We start from the raw sequence: 16,455 nt of genomic DNA on the forward strand, positions 1-16,455 counted from the left end.
GGGTTTTGGGTCTGTCACCTCTATGGGATGGAGTGACACAGCTAAAGCATCCTGGGACTAAGGGTGGGGGTGGTATGTGGTAGGTGGGAGTTAGGAGAGTCCCACAATTAACCAACTGTTTAATTAACCCTGGGGTGCTCATCTCACACAAGGGGCTTTGCTTCCTTAATGGACCAAATGGGGATCTCATTAACTCACCTCCTTACCCATTGCTTGGTGAGCAATAGTCACAGAAATACACCACAACAGTCGCCTGTGCTAAGAGATGGATCCGAAAGTATAAAGCCCGGATAATGCACAGAGAAAAGGCTCCCTTTGCTCATGAATCTATGTCTCTTTTATTAATCTGTTCTATCTCTCAATTTTTAGTACAAAGTAAAAGGCAAATCTACTCAGTGAGTACCTAAGCATGTACCAGGAGAGACACACTCTTTCACGGCACAACAATCACAATAACACAGATATTATTCTTTTTGTGTGCAGTTGAGTAAATTAATTTTTAGGTCAAATATCTTGACCAAGCTCACATGGCTATATCTAGCAGCGCTGGAACCTAACCTATGTCTCTTTGATTCCTATCATGAAGGGGCTGAAGTTCTCTTTGGTCATCTCAAAACAAGCAAACAAAACCAGCATTTTCTATTTATGTTTTAAAAAAATTATTGCACCAGCAACTGAATATTTATTACCCCTTACTTTAGATAAGCAGTTCTCAAACTTTTTGAAGTCAGGGTGCATTTAAAATTCTATAAATAATTGTAGGTGCACTATATACAAATTTATGAGAAATGTGTTATAATAATTAAGTCAAATATTAAAGGAAAAAAATATAAAGTCCAAGTGTGCTTTTATGGTAATTAAACTAAATAAATATGACAAAATTAAATTTATTCTGACATTAAAAAACATTTTTACATTACATATTTTGAGTAATACCTTTTAGAATTCATAAAAAGAGGGGTTAAAATAAAAAAATGACACAAAAGTTATCTCTTTGTATATATAGATACATTCTTAGTAAGATCTAGTAAATTTGACAGGTCCTGGCATTAATGTGTTAAGTTTTTTCATTCTTGTGTTTATGAGAAACATGAGCATGATGTGTCCTAGCGATTTCTTCAATGTTTGGGCATATATTTGAAAGGTAAACTCTCATTTTCTCGTCAATATATTGAAGAATTCCTCTCTTTTTACTCTTAATTGTGTTGAGTGCAAAAAACCCCCACCATACATACCATCTTAACTTTACATCAAACAAAGGATAAAAGAAACTTGCCTCCAGTCTTTTCAGGGAACATGGGGGGTAGTGTAAACAATCTAGCACCACAGCTTAATAGCCTTTTGCAACCTCATCAGGCAAGTGAGGTGGGGCGTTGGGCAGACTGTCAGTTTACAGCCAATTCCCCACACCTCTGTCCCCCAAAAATCTAAACTCCAAAATCCCTGTTGGTTTTTTGGTGCTCAATGGGCACATATTTCTCTGGAATACCACAGGGCACGCCTGGAAATCTTCTAGGGCTCTTCTAGAGGGCCCTGGAGCACACTTTGAGAACCACTGCTTTAGATATTGAGCATATCCAAGTCTGATAGGATAGCTTTCTTAAATTATTTAAAAACCAAAAGGTAGGGACCTAAGGTGAGCAATGCCAATCACAACAGAAATGGCCAAGGGAAATGCAAAGATAGAAACATGGACAGAGAAGAACACTAAGCTCCTAAATTGAGGGACCCTCAGCCTAAATGTTCATAGGATCTGGACACAAGTGTCACAACTACCAGAGACTAGGTACAGGGAGTATCTGCAAAGTTCAGAGTTTGGCCCCTTCAGTACTTGTCTTTGTGACATGGTGACATCAGTGCCATGCCTAAGAACAACTCTGGTCTTCAGAGAACACCTCGGAGGTCTTAAACATTTAATAATTATTTTACTTTTGATTTTTATTTTTTTAGAGAGAGAGGGAAGGAGAAAGAGAGAGAAAGATCAATTTGTGTTCCAATCAATGCCATTCATTGGTTAAATCTTATATGTTCTCTGACTTGGGATTGAACCTGCAACCTTGGCATATCAGGATGACACTCTAACCAACTAAGCTATCCATTCAGGGCTAGTAGCTCTTGATAAGGATTTTTTACATGCTCTGCCCCATTTTCTCTTTACAACTTTACATTTAAATATCTAATTAATATTTTGCAAATCGGGTTATCTAATCTCAGAGATGCTAAATGACTTCCTTGATATTATAACTAGTGGAAATGCCAGGATTAAAAGCAGATGGAACAAAGAAAGTTTTAGAAATATTGATCACAGGAGCAAGAATGACCAGATTTGTATGTTTCTCAAAGTACTCTTTCTTCCTTAGGGTTATTTGAACTTTCCCTATAATAATAATGAACTAGGGAGTTGTGTTGTATTCAATTATGCAGATTCCTAGCTTCGTCAAGAACATCCTCTTGCCCACATCCCCAGTGTCTCCAACATCAACGCAGAAGCTGGAGCGTTCAGAATAGATCTAATCAGACACCAAGGAAAAAGAGCCAAACCTTTGTGCTATTGCCGAACCACCAGAAATAGGTAAGAGTCCCCAGCTGACTGGGCCATACAACTGCACTGATGTTGACCTCCTTATTTCTTATGGCGACAAATGGAACGTGAAGATGAACATGGTCCACAGGACCTAAAGGAACAAGAAAAACAATGTCAGTGTTTAGAATCCTGGATTCTTCTTAACCTTCACATATAAGAAAACAGGTATCATAGACTCTCAATGTTGAGGGGTGTGTGTGTGTGTGTGTGTGTGTGTGTGTGTGTTTGTATGTGTGTACACTTACAGTGAAGCACCGCCTATTACAAGACAATCAAATTGGGCTTCAGATTTTTTCAGTGACATTTGAACTTAATTTACATCTGGTGAGCCAAGCCACATATGCTTAGGAAACTCCAATCCAAGGAAAAAGCAACTTTACTAGACACTGAACCAATAAACAGGAAGAAAAACAACAGTTGCTTTCATTTCTGACCATTAGCCTATACAGTGACTCGAGGTCGATGCATTGTATGGAGGGCTCTTCCATCATCCCCAACTGGTTCCATCCTCTTCCACCATCAGCCACTGTGCCTGTCACGGGCAGTACTCAATGGGTGCCATTCAGAAGCAGGCAAGGCTGTTTTACGAAAAGGCAAGATCCCATCTCTCTAAACTGCAGGAGAAACAAATGCCAGCTTCCCAAATAAGAAAAACACTGTTTGTAAAAAGTTGACCAAACATTTCTTTTTTTTCCCCTCTCAGGAGACTGAGATAAGCAGCATTAAGTTCTAAGGTAAGAGAACATACAGGAACACATTCTATGCATAATAGATGAAGATTTTAATTAAATTCATTTCCAAAATAAAATGGGAAGAGGAATATGCTAATAGAAAATGTTAAGATGTCAGTGTTGCATTCATGGGGTAGATGTGTTATTATTTAACTCTCTTTGGGATTTTCTCCCCGCCTCCACCCCTCCCTCATTCCTTTTCCTTTTCCCCTTCCTTCCTCCCTCTATCCCTTCCTGCCTCCCTCTCTTCTTTTATTTTTTCTCTTTTCTTTCCTTTCTTACTTCCTCTCCCTTATGTCCTTTCCACTTAATCAAATCCAATTAAACTATTCCAATTACCTATCTGTACACATGAAGGGCACATCTTCCTGGTTTCTATTGATTAGTGAAAGTAACCGAAGGTTACAACAAAGATGTCTTACAGCAAAGACATCTCTTTAGCCTAGGGATCTTGAGTGTTTCTCATAGGTGGGACACTTTTCAGGCCACCTACCTTTGCTATTTGCATCGTTAGTCATTTTGGAAACAGCCCAATTCAAACTGAAGAAATGGCATTAAAACAAATGGAGGCATCTCGTTTTTGCTCTGGTACAAAGCTGTAAGATTATTTCCTCTATCTTATAGAGCCTCGACCCTACCACAGATCATTACCTTGTCCTAAAAATGAGGAGTAATACTTGCCCTGCTTTCCTTATGGAAATAAAAACATATGAAAGTGATGTGTGGCTGTTAAAAGTACCATATACAGAGTGTCTGTAAAGTCATGGTGGTGCACTTTTGACCGGTCACAGGAAAGCAACAAAAGATGATAGAAATGTGAAATCTGCACCAAATAAAAGGAAAATTCTCCCAGTTTCATACCTATTCAGTGCAGTTCGATGTGGGCTCACGTACAGATTTTTTAGGGCTCCTTAGGTAGCTATCCCGTATAGCCTCTACAGACTCGTCACTGACTGATGGCCTACCAGAACGGGGTTTCTCCACCAAACTGCCGGTTTCCTTCAATTGCTTATCCCACCAAGTAATGTTATTCCTATGTGGTGGTGCTTCGTTATAAATGCACTGATATTCACGTTGCACTTTGGTCACAGATTCAAATTTAGCAAGCTACAGAACACACTGAACTTTCCTCTGTACCGTCCACATCTCGACTGGCATGGCCGTGGGCTGCTCCGCTGTATACACGGTGTTATGTCATCATCTGTGCATGTGCACATGCTGCCCCATCATCCTACAGAAACTAGGAGGGTTTTCCTTTTATTTGGTGTAGATTTCATATTTCTATTGTCTTTTGTTCTTTCCTGTGACCGGTCAAAAGTGCACCATGACTTTATGGTCACACTGTATTTAATTATAATATGGCACTATTCCTACGCCCACCACCATGACCGTGACAGCATCATGGTTTCCATATATATCTTTGGGTAGAATGCCCTGTAAGGACACTGGGCAGCCTTCTGGGGCTCAATGGGCATATTCTGCGTTAAAGGTAAACTTACATTGGGGCAGAAGGTGTTTGGACATGGACTGATGTTTGGGTGATAAGACCATCCAGGTCTGCTTGCCAATGTTCATATTGTACTTTCCTGAACAGACAACAAGTCTTCAAGAATCTGTGTATCAACACCCTGAAAATACTCTGCCTACAACTCTCTGACTTGACCCCAGACGTACAGCTTGTCAAAGTTTCTTCTGGCAAATGATTTGAACCTTGTCACTTCGGATATGCATTTGGCTAAAGGCTTAATTATTTTCAGTAAGGAAGTCTGTTCAATTATTTCTGTATGGTTTCACTGTTGATGAGAATAAAATACACAAGGTGTGAGATAACAATGGTTACTTTCACTGCTTTATTGACTTGTTTCTAGGAGTTTAGCTGATTTCTTTCTCCCTGTTGCCTGTGTCTTACTGATCATCAATGGGAAAGAGAATGAGGCAGTGGGATGAAATCCCTGGCCAGCCTAGGTCCAGGGAGGGAAATGAGAGATCTATCTCTTACAATAACACTTCAGTCCTTCTCCAGGCCCGGGTGAGACCCCTCATTCTTCCCCTTTACTCTCAAAGTCAATGCTCTCATTCTCATGGGAGAATGGCCTGAAGCCCACTTCCTTGGCCAGCTCATGGGAATCCTGGGCTTTCCCTCAGTTAATAGATGAGGCCACTGTGGCTTGTAGTCCTACAAATTCTTGTCAGTCAGTTGTCACTCACACACCAGGGCTCCCATTGCCAGGTTCTTTGATGCCCAAGAAAATAAAAGGAGACCTCCTTCTTCCTAAACTCACACAAAAACAAAACAGATGGGGCTTCCGTGAATTGAAATACCATCAACCATGGTCACTTTTCATCCAGCTTCGGGACAAACACGTTTGGGTAAATATAATCTCAAGTAAGAAGAACAGGTAGTAGCTGCTCAGTGGAAAGAGCTTTAGCCAGGACTTTCAGGCTTCAATGCAGAGACAGACCATGGATCAGGGAGACGAGAAGTGAGGGGATTCGGGACAGAGCACGGCAAATACCGGAAACGCTCACTGTCAAAGAGCGCTCTTCTTGATAAAAATATAATAATCTGTGAGAGATTGGATATTATGGGCAGCTAACAACTACTTTTGTTAGCTAATGGCCCAAGGTGAGGCCAGGAGCAGTTCCCACTATAATAACTGTCTGGTAAGTGCAGCCATGATTGATTTGGAGGGAATTATGAGCACAATAAAAGTTTCAAGGAACATTTCCTCTTTCATCCACATAACCCACAGTATAAACCTGTTCCTTGATGTTGTGCTCTTGCCACTAAGACACATCCATCTTTGTACCCTGCAGGCAAGGCCCACTCTTGCCACAATTAGGAACATGGGTGGGACCTGTCCTTTGAATAGAGAAGTGATTTTTTTTTCTTTGTTCTCATTTTTAAATGTAGCAGAAATATCAGGCAGAAAGTTAATAAGGAGTACTTAGGAAAGTTGACCCTTGAACACACTTTTAAGTTTCAACTGTCTAGGTCCATTAAAAAAATTATTGAATTGATTGCAGTGACATTGATTAATAAAATAATATAGGTTTCAGTGTACAATTCTATAATACATCAACTGTATATGATATTGTGTGTTCACTGACCCAAGTTCAATATCCTTCCATCACCATTTTTCTTCCCTAGAAGCTCCTCCACCTTCCCCCACCTGTCTTTTCCTCTGGTAATCACCACACTGTTGTCTGTGTCTATAATTTTTTTTGTTTCTTAATTCTGTCACCTTTTTTGCTCTGCCTCCCAACATCCATTCTCTCTGACAACTCTAAATTTATACTCTGAATCTATGAGTCCAGAAGAAAAAAATTGAGGAAGATGCAAATAGGTAGAAGCTTATACCATGTTCATGGATAGGAAGAATTAACATCATTAATATGTCCATACTAGCCAAAGCAATTTATTGTTTCAATGCAATTCTTATTAAAATAGCAATGGCATATTCCACAAAACTAGAAGAAATATTTCAAAAATTTATATGAAGCCACAAAAGACCCCAAATAGCCACAACAATTTTGAAAAAGAAGAATAAAGTTGGAAAAACCAAAGTACCGGATATAAAAGTATATTACAAGTCTATACTAATCAAACAGCATGGTACTAGCATAAAAACACACATCTAGATCAACAGAAGAGAATAGACAGCCCAAAAATAAACCCATGCCTTTATGATCAATTAATATTTGACAAAGAAGGTAGGAACAGACCCTGGCCAGCTTGCTCAGTGGATAGAGCATTGGCCTGATGTGTGGGTTCAATTCTCAGTCAGGGCACACATAAGAAGCAACCATCTGCTTCTTTTCTCCACCCTCTCTCCCTTTTCTCACTCTTCCCCTCCCATAGCCAGTGGCTAAATTGACTTGAGTGTGGCCCTGGATGCAGAGGATAGCTCATCTGGCAAAGCATTGGCCTCAGATGGGGGTTGCTGGGAGGGTCCCCATTGGGACGCATGTGGGAGTTGTCTTATTATCTCCCCTCCTATCACTTAAAAAAAATGAAAGGAGGTAGGAACATACAATGGAGTAAAGATGGTCTATGTAATAAATGGTATTGGGAATATTGGACAGATATGAACAAAAAATGAAAAAGAAAAAAAGCTACACCATCTTCTTACATTATACACAAGAATAAACTGAAAATGGATTAAAGATTTAAATGTACAGTTCCCATTTGTTCATGAATTTTTTTCAATAAACACATATTGTTCTGATAATGTATTTTTCTTATGATTTCCTTAATATTTTTTCTCTTACATTTTACTGTAAGCATGCAGTATATTAACTATTTATGTTATCAGTAAGGCTTCTTCTGGTCAACATTTGGCTTTTGGTGGTTAAGTTCTTGGGAGTCAAGTTATACATGGATTTTTTACTTCACAATGGGTCAGTACCCCTAACCCCTGTGTTATTCAAGAGTCAACTCTAATTACTATCACATTCATCATGTGCCAAGTTGAGTGCTAAGTGGAATTTTGCACTCTGTGCATAAAAATGTTAACACTGACCCAATATTGCCATCCTTTGAAAGATCTGTGTGCAAGAATAGCCATTGACTAGCATCTGGAAGTTGGCCTGGAGACTGTTTCCAGTCAACAGTTAACTGATAACAGTGGTTCACTCTGTCTAGACTGTTTTGCAAGCAATATGGTTTATTCTGAACACCAGCTTCCCTCTGGACATCTGGATTTCAGTATATGCTAGGCAGATGATGCCAACCTGATCAGAACCCAGTACAAATCATGGACACTGAGTCTCCAATGAGCTTCTCTGGTAGACAGCCCTTCACACATGTTGCTATAGCTCATTGCTAGGGGAATTAAATACATCCTGCGTGAAACCATGGGGAAAGGACTCTTGGAAGCTTGTACCTAGTTTTCTCCAGACTTTGTCCTATGAGCTTTCTCTCTTTGATGATCTTGTTTTATACCCTTTCACTGTAATAAATCATAGTCACGAGTACGACTAGAGGCTGGGTCTTACGAGTCCTTCTAGGGAATCGGCAAATATACGGGTGATCTTGGGACTCCCTGACACACATGCATAAACCAATTTTATTCTTACAGCCTCCCTGTAATCTAAGTATTAAAGGTGAAGAATCAGAGGTCTGTAAGGGCTAAGCAAGTTGACTAATACTAGACATTTAACAAAGGGATATGATAAGAATTCAAATGTATGTCTCTCTTGCTGTGAACCCTGGGCTCATGAATACTCTGCACACCATCTACCTGGGATTCTGATTAGGTGCTCTGGTACAGAATGATTACCACTGATGTGGTAAGGTGGCAAGGAGTTAGAAATAAGCCATTTTAAATTGGAGTTCAGAAGACGGAGAGATGAAATACTTTATCTCACGGCCATGTAGCCTGGCATCTTTAGGAATATAAATGAGCCATAATCCCGGTCTCCTCCCACACACTTCCCCTACTACTGTTGGTCCCTGTTCTGCTATTGTAATTAGAAGAGACCAGCTAACTTATTGTTTGCCAGGGACCTCTTAAGTGTGGGTTGTTTATACAGTGGAGTTTATATCATCACTGAGTTAACAGGAAAGGTGCTCCTTGTATTCACTTAGATCAGTGGTAGTCAACCTGGTCCCTAGCACCCACTAGTGGGAGTTCCAGCTTTCATGGTGGGCGGTAGCAGAGCAACCAAAGTATAAATAAAAAGATAGATTTAACTATAGTAAGTTGTTTTATAAAGATTTATTCTGCCAAACTTAGTGAAAATCTGACAAAGTACTTGGTAAGTAATTATTATTATATGCTTTAACTTGCTGTAACTCTGCTTTATAAACTTTACAAAATAAAGTTACTTCCCTACTTTATAAATCACCATTACTGTGGAACTGGTGAGCTGAGCGGTTAGAAAATGTTACTACTAACAGAGATACAAAAGTGGGCGGTAGGTATAAAAAGGTTGACTACCCCTGACTTAGACTCTTCAAAAATGTGTCATTTTCACCACATGTAGCATATTATTACTCCAAAACCAGCATGGGGAATATAAGGAAGAACCACAGAAGTCCTCAGATCACGTGCATCACTGATGGAGATTTAGGAAAGCAATACCAGCCCCACAATGTTTTCTTGACCCAGCATTCTAAAATCATAATATTTAAGTTTCAGTTTACACAAGTCCCAGGATAGCAAATACACAGAATGCATCCAGTACAAAATATTCAGAACCTCAGCTGTTGTGTTGGCTTGTGCCAAGAAATAGCCAACAGCAGTGAAATACATGCTACCACAGCAAAAACATTTTGGGGAGTTCTTAGAATTCTTTGCAACAAGAATGACTTGCAATATGCTTAGATGTAACAATTTAGGTTTCTTTGAGTGTTCAGTTTTACATTAAAAAAAGTTGAAACACATGTTTCTTTAAATCATTCTTAGGCTCTTCCAACAGAGAGAACAAAGGGAAGGGATTTTCACGTCACTGTGTGTCTGTACATGCACATTTACATCAGAACAAAGCAGAGCTGAAAAGGAGGAGCCACTAGATATTATTTTATCCAAACTTTCAAAATAATCAATCTACTTTAGTATTAGGAAACTCTGAGACACAGATGAGCACGTCTCAATGTTTTGACCAGGGACATCATTTAGAGCAATAATTGGTGAGACACACCAAATCTTGCCTCGGTTCTAATTCCCAGAAGCTGGGACAGGGGGAGTTGTCCACTGGGAGGAAGGTATAAAAGGGGACGGCTCAGGCTACTTACAGACCACATGCAGGAAGAGGACAGCTGTGTCCGAGCCCAGGTTGTTCTCTGCGTAGGCTGTGACCTGGAAGATGCCTGCAGTTTTGTACACGTGCTTGATGCCATCCTCGATGGGGCTGAAGTTAGCATAGGACACCGCAATCCCATCCCCAAAATCAAGCTGGATGTTTGTCCTTTGGAGGTCACCCTGCAAGAGGGAACAGCAGTTGGTGGGAGCCTGATCACAGAGTCCAATCTGACTTCTATCTGATGCTTTTCCCTGTGCCTTCATCCTCACCTTCTGAAAACTTCAAGTCTCACCCAGGGGGCTGAACCATCATCAATACAGCGAACAGACTCCTCTTTGAGCGCCAATGGGCACTATGGGCAGGCAGGATGTACCTGCTGTCCCTGCACGCCCACGCTCAGGCAGCCTGGGTTAGTGTGACACTGGCAATGACGGATAAGGCAGAGACTGGAACTCTGATACGGGTGCGTCAAGGGCGTCCCTGGATCCCTCACATACGGTTTAATTATTCCTCTCCTGTGGCATAATAATAACCACAGCAATAATAGTAACAGCTAACGTTCAGTTTCCTTTCAGTTTCCTGCATTCAATTTCCTCACAACTCTAAAACGTAGAGAGTATTCCTGTCTCCATTTTACAAATGGGGACAAAAATAAAGTAATTAGACCACAAAGTCTTGCAGCAAGTAGTGGGAGAGCCAAGTTTTGAACCCAGGCAGTCTGGTTTCAATGCTAATATCCTCAGCCGTCATGCTATAATTATAATTGTTCTTAATTTTTAGCATGTATTATTATGTTCCAAGCATTATGCTAATCATTTAATGCATATTATATAAAAGCACTTTCAAAATAACTCTATGAGGTAGAATGATTATTCCCATTCTGCAGATCAACAGGACATCGGCTCTGTTGACCTTGGACATCCCTGAACCTATCTAAACCTTCTCTTCCCTGAAGCATTTTTTGACTCTCCCGGCTCACAGATAATCTCTGCCTCTTAAAAGGCCAAGAGCCGTCTGGCTGCTGCCTGGTAATGTGATACTGATGATTCAGCTGAGAGTTGCATTTTACCACCCCAAACTGATGCTCAGATTCTTAAAGGCCAATGTTCAACCCTATCTTTCCGGACCACAAAACAAGGATACCAGATCAAAAAGAAGAATCGGATATGTTTCTCTACAAAAATGGTTGATGGAGTAAAAAGAGAAATGCATCCTTCTGGAATTATAAACCAATTCTTCCGCCCAGTGAATGTGCATCCATTATATAGTTTCACTTTCTGTCTCCTCCCCCATAGCAACCCAGATGTGAGTAAAATATTGATAGGTGCTCCCTTGCCCCACATACAATGTCAACTACCTTTGAGTTTATGAATATAAATTAAAGTGGAAATGAACTGGAGGCAATTCAAATGGATAAGATCATGGCTCTTCATATCCATTCAAGAGAAGGTTTTATAGCTCTTGTCCTGGAAACTCCCTAGTGAAAATGTGATAATGACCTCCTCTAAATCTGAAAGTTTTTTGCTAATTCAAGCACCCAGTGTGGATCAAGGCCGAAGAATCTGTCAACCCAGAATAAGGAACTTTCACCATCCTGTCCAGATGAGGTTTGACTTTAAAGGTTTCTAAATATTCACACTTGGGGGGAAGAAAAATCCTGACCTGCTTTGGTCTCTTTCCAAGATCTCAAGAGCACAGAGCAATTTGCATATAAATGCAAAGGGCTTTGTAAAGCAGGGAGGCCTCTTGCCCCACAGCCTCAGCCAGGAGGGCCTGAAAAACCAATCTGGCTTTGGGAAGAGATGAAACAGCTCACGCAGGGCGCAGGGAGCATCCCGCAGAGCTCTCTCCACCCTGGGATGGATGGATGAATGAATGAATGAATGAATGAATGAATGAATGAATGAATGAATGAATGCAGTCTGACCTCACTGCCCAGGCTGCAGAAGACTCTACCAAATGAACTAATGGAACTGCTATCGGATAGAAAAGCATCTAATGTGACATTCTTCATAAAGAGTAGTTGAAAGGATTTCAATAATCTGGGTGCTCACTTGTGGGCTTTTTAATTAAGGGGGTTAAGGGTTAGAATAAAGAAAAAGAGGCTCCTGAAAGCAACAGATAAAATTTGAATTCCCTTCTTCTGGCAAAGTTTATAGTATATGTCTTATGGTGATAAACATTCCTTCAGCAGAGCAGAGCCTAAAAGGGAACGTCAAAGCATATATCAAGATCTGCTCTACATTGTTGGAAGAAGGGAAGGAGGTCTCTAAACACCCCAAACCTTCTTTCATTCCTTCTGTCTTCTCCCAGGAGCCTCAGCTTTTCGGCTCTGACTTTCCTGCAGGAGCCTGAAGACAGGGTTTTCCCCCTTCTCTCTCAGAGAACACAGAGTGGTCTGCTTGTGAGTTCTGACCTCAGAAACTCGGGCCGGCACCCACCTCCTCCATGAGGACGATGAAGGTGGCATTGTGTCCCTGCTCTGCCACCAGGCGTCCGTCGGTCGTCACCACGTGGAGGCCCCGAGGGGCTTTTCCAGGGCACAGCTGGGCCTTGGCCATGTACTTCTCCCGCAGCCCGTCGGTGCAGTTGTTGGACACAATCCGTCGGTACCTAAGGGGTATTGACAGTTGTCACTGGTGAGATTTGTGTTGTGTGTGTGCGCACGCATGTGTTCGTGTGTTAGAAAGAGTGCAAGAAAGCCAGGCAGACATTTTGCAGACCTGCTTCTAAAAAACTGAGTCTCAAAAAAAAAAGACAGCCATTTCGGAAGCTAAACCAATGCTGAGGAGCCGCTATCCCTCCATCTCGGGAAGAGTAGCTCTTTAAACACTATTATCGATCCTACCTGGTGAGCCACAGATCGGATCAGTGTCTAAACCAGCCAAGAAAAATCAATGTCTGACTCACACACAAGACAGAAGGAGACAGACCCAGTGGACTATGGAGCCAGAACAGGTGCATCTGGCTGTGAGGGAGAGGCATGTTTCCAGTTCCCCAAAGCCTAACCCAGCCTCCTGTGTACCGGAAAGCAGCTAGGGGATGAGACTTCCAACTGATCAATCAGGATGCCTCTTCCTGTCCACACTCCCCTCGACCACTGCATCATTCCACACCTTAATACTAACGATCCTTACGCTGGAGCCACTGGGATATCTTAAGGAATATTTTTTCTCTCCATTAATATTTCATTTCTTGCCACAAATATCAGATAAGAAGCACAAGTTTGAAACTCCTGTTCAAACCAGCTCAGCTAAAATTATCTCAGAGAAGAAGGGAGCATGGGAAAACCTCCCACAAAGCACTGTGACCTTCTAGGACAAGGACACGTTTGTACACAGTGGTGCCATGTCAGGTCATTTGACCACCAACCCCAGCATGGGAAGCCAAGCTAAGAGCTTGCCCACAGCCCCGACCTGAGCGCTAGGCTTGTTTCCAGGCATATTGCCATTTGTAAAGTTGTGTAAATCAATATTCTGGTAAAAGCACATAAAATAAATGCACCACCACAATCATCATAATCATCTTCATCATCCTCACCCTCATCACCATCACCACTATCATCACACCATCACACAATCATCACACTATCATCACCATCACACCATGTCTTCCTTCCCCACGTATATCAGGAGTAACCAGTTCACCCAAATTGCCTTTTTGTTGTGGCTATGAAAGCAGACAAAACCAAATTTTTATATGAGATGGTGGTCCTCCACTCTACTGAATGTTTCTCCTGCCCCCCCCCCCCGCCCCACTAGTGAACTATAGCCATACTTTCCATGCAGAGATCTCATGAAGATGTTAAGCAGATGGGGTCTATAGTTATTGGCTCAGCTGGAATTACAATATATCCTCTTGTAAGTAAACATTATTTTAAATTGCCGACTGTGCTCACGGTGGGTTGAGGGCTGCGCTGTTGAATACACCAGCTACTCTTCACCTATGGCTACTGAGCACTTAAAACCTGGTGAATGCGGTCCTGGCCAGTTGGCTCAGCGGTAGAGCTTCGGCCTGGCGTGCGGAGGACCCAGGTTCGATTCCCGGCCAGGGCACATAGGAGAAGCGCCCATTTGCTTCTCTACCCCCCCCTCCTTCCTCTCTGTCTCTTTCTTCCCCTGCCGCAGCCAAGGCTCCATTGGAGCAAAGATGGCCCGGGCGCTGGGGATGGCTCCTTGGCCTCTGCCCCAGGCGCTAGAGTGGCTCTGGTTGCGGCAGAGCGACACCCCGGAGGGGCAGAGCATCGCCCCCTGGTGGGCAGAGCGTCGCCCCCTGGTGGGCGTGCCGGGTGGATCCCGGTCGGGCGCATGCGGGAGTCTGTCTGACTGTCTCTCCCCGTTTCCAGCTTCGGAAAAATACAAAAAACAAACAAACAAAAAAAAAACCTGGTGAATGCTACATGATGAAATGATATGCAATGGCACATTGGGTTAAATAAAATACATTGTTAAAGTTAACTTCAGCCCAACTTATAGAAACGTAGTAACAGTAAGGGGAGCTCCAGCAGTTGTTTTACTTACCCAGTGCTGTTGAGGTAGCTCTGACCAAGGCTGCAGTCCTTTGACAGGGATGCTGGGTTGTACCAGAAGGCTGGGACACACTGGCTCTCTCCGTATCTCTCATAGCCATAGTCACTATCCGCAAAATGAACATCGCAGAGTATATGGATATAAAAACGTTAAAATACCCAGACACATACACAAACACAAACACATTCTTTCAAATATTCCCAGTAAAGGCAAATATTCATACTCAAAGATTAGAAACAATCCCGTCATATGGAGTCCAGTGTATAAAAGAAATAGTGAATAATCAAATGAAAATTCTAGGTTCAAAAAGTATGGCTATATGCAACATGGCAGGGACACCAGCTTGGGGTGGGTGTGCAGGATGCGATCAGCTTAAAAGCATACTTTGGGTCATAGTGGAGTTACTGGAATAAATAGATAACAACCAAGAGGATGACTTTATATGTCAAGATTACCTTCTTTGTTAAGATTCTATGTGTTCTTCTAAAATTGATTTCATTTTGTTTTTCTGCCAATTCTTTCTCAAACACGCCTATACATCTGCATTCACATATAGCCATTCAAAATTTTCCCAACTACATATAACACAGTTCCCCTCTTGTCCTAAACAGCAAAAAGTAAATAAAAACAGGAAACAAAAAAAATCCCCAAACTGTAGTTATTTTCGATGTTTTCCTAAAAGCCGAGCCATAGTAAAAGTAAGAAAGAAAATCAGGTCTGGTTTTCCTCTCCTTCCCTCCGCATTCCAGAATGATCAAGCAGCAGTCACTGAGGGTAGGCTCTGGGGCAGGAAAATTCATGCCTCTAAGGTAAGCATCCAAGGGTTTCCTGAAACCCATAGATTGATCAGAACACTCTAGACATTTGAATATTGATCCACTGAGGTTAATAAAACATAAAACAGCATTGTCTCTGGACCCTGCTCTCCTTTCTTTGTCTGCTCCCAGATTCTTTGAGCCAAGATTAAGTGAAGTTCAATGATATTAGAGGCCAGTTTTCTATATCTGCAACCAAGATAGGAATGAAAGGGAGATGTGAATAAAAGCTTAATTCCGCATTTCTCTTTCTCTCTCTCTCTCTCTCTCTCTGTCTGTATTTTTAAGCAAGGGAGAGAAAGACAGACAAACAGACAGACAGGGAGAGAGATGAGAAGCATCAACTCATAGTTGGCATGCGTCACCTTAGTTATCCCTTGATTTCTTCTTATATGTACCTTGATCAGGGAGCTCCAGCTGAGCTAGTGACCCCTTGCTCAAGCTGGCAACCTTGGGCTCAAGCCTGTGACCATGGGATCTTATCGATGATCCCACGCTCAAACCAGCGATCTCGAGGTTTTAAACCTCGGTCCTCAGCATCCCAGGTCGATGCTCTATCCACTGTGCCACCACCTGGTCAGGCTAATTCCACATCTCTTTATCACTCACTATGTACACTGTCCTATGGAAGTAGTACAACAGTTTCTATCCTTAAGGGGTTTTCAGATAGGGATACAATGTGCCTCAAATATAAGAAAAGAACAGAATAATATCGTATGAAGCAGAACACAGTAAAATACCACATAAAGCAATATAGTTAAGAAGTACCAACTGATTAGTGAGATTATATAAATTATCTACCAGGTCTGATCCCACTCTACCTTCTTACCACCTTCCTCCACACCAAACTCTGTCTGAAAACTCAGGCCAAATTTTCAGGTGTTTGTCTTTGCAGGTGTTATGCCCTAAGCTTGAAGCACTCTACCTTTTTTCGTGTTTGGCCATTTCCTTCATACACTTCTTCAATATCTAGATGAGATGAGACCATCCACAATACCTAGACAAAATTTCTGTGGCCATGTCATGTTGGAAACTTTAAGGCTATATAA

At 41.7% G+C, this 16,455-nt stretch overlaps 1 protein-coding gene across 1 annotated transcript in view; it reads right to left on the reverse strand.

Moving 5' to 3' along the window:
- The window catches only part of SORCS3 (sortilin related VPS10 domain containing receptor 3), a 631,295-nt gene that overhangs the window by 25,103 nt on the left and 589,737 nt on the right, over positions 1–16,455 (reverse strand). The window contains exons 17-20 of the mRNA XM_066355178.1: positions 14,583–14,696; positions 12,504–12,675; positions 10,055–10,241; positions 2,542–2,675 (exon numbers count right to left, since the gene is read on the reverse strand). Coding sequence (XP_066211275.1) covers positions 2,542–2,675; positions 10,055–10,241; positions 12,504–12,675; positions 14,583–14,696 — 607 coding nt within the window. The remainder of the gene's footprint in view (positions 1–2,541; positions 2,676–10,054; positions 10,242–12,503; positions 12,676–14,582; positions 14,697–16,455) is intronic.

Source organism: Saccopteryx leptura, chromosome 13 (assembly GCF_036850995.1).
Source record: "Saccopteryx leptura isolate mSacLep1 chromosome 13, mSacLep1_pri_phased_curated, whole genome shotgun sequence".
Taxonomy (NCBI): Eukaryota; Metazoa; Chordata; class Mammalia; order Chiroptera; family Emballonuridae; genus Saccopteryx; species Saccopteryx leptura.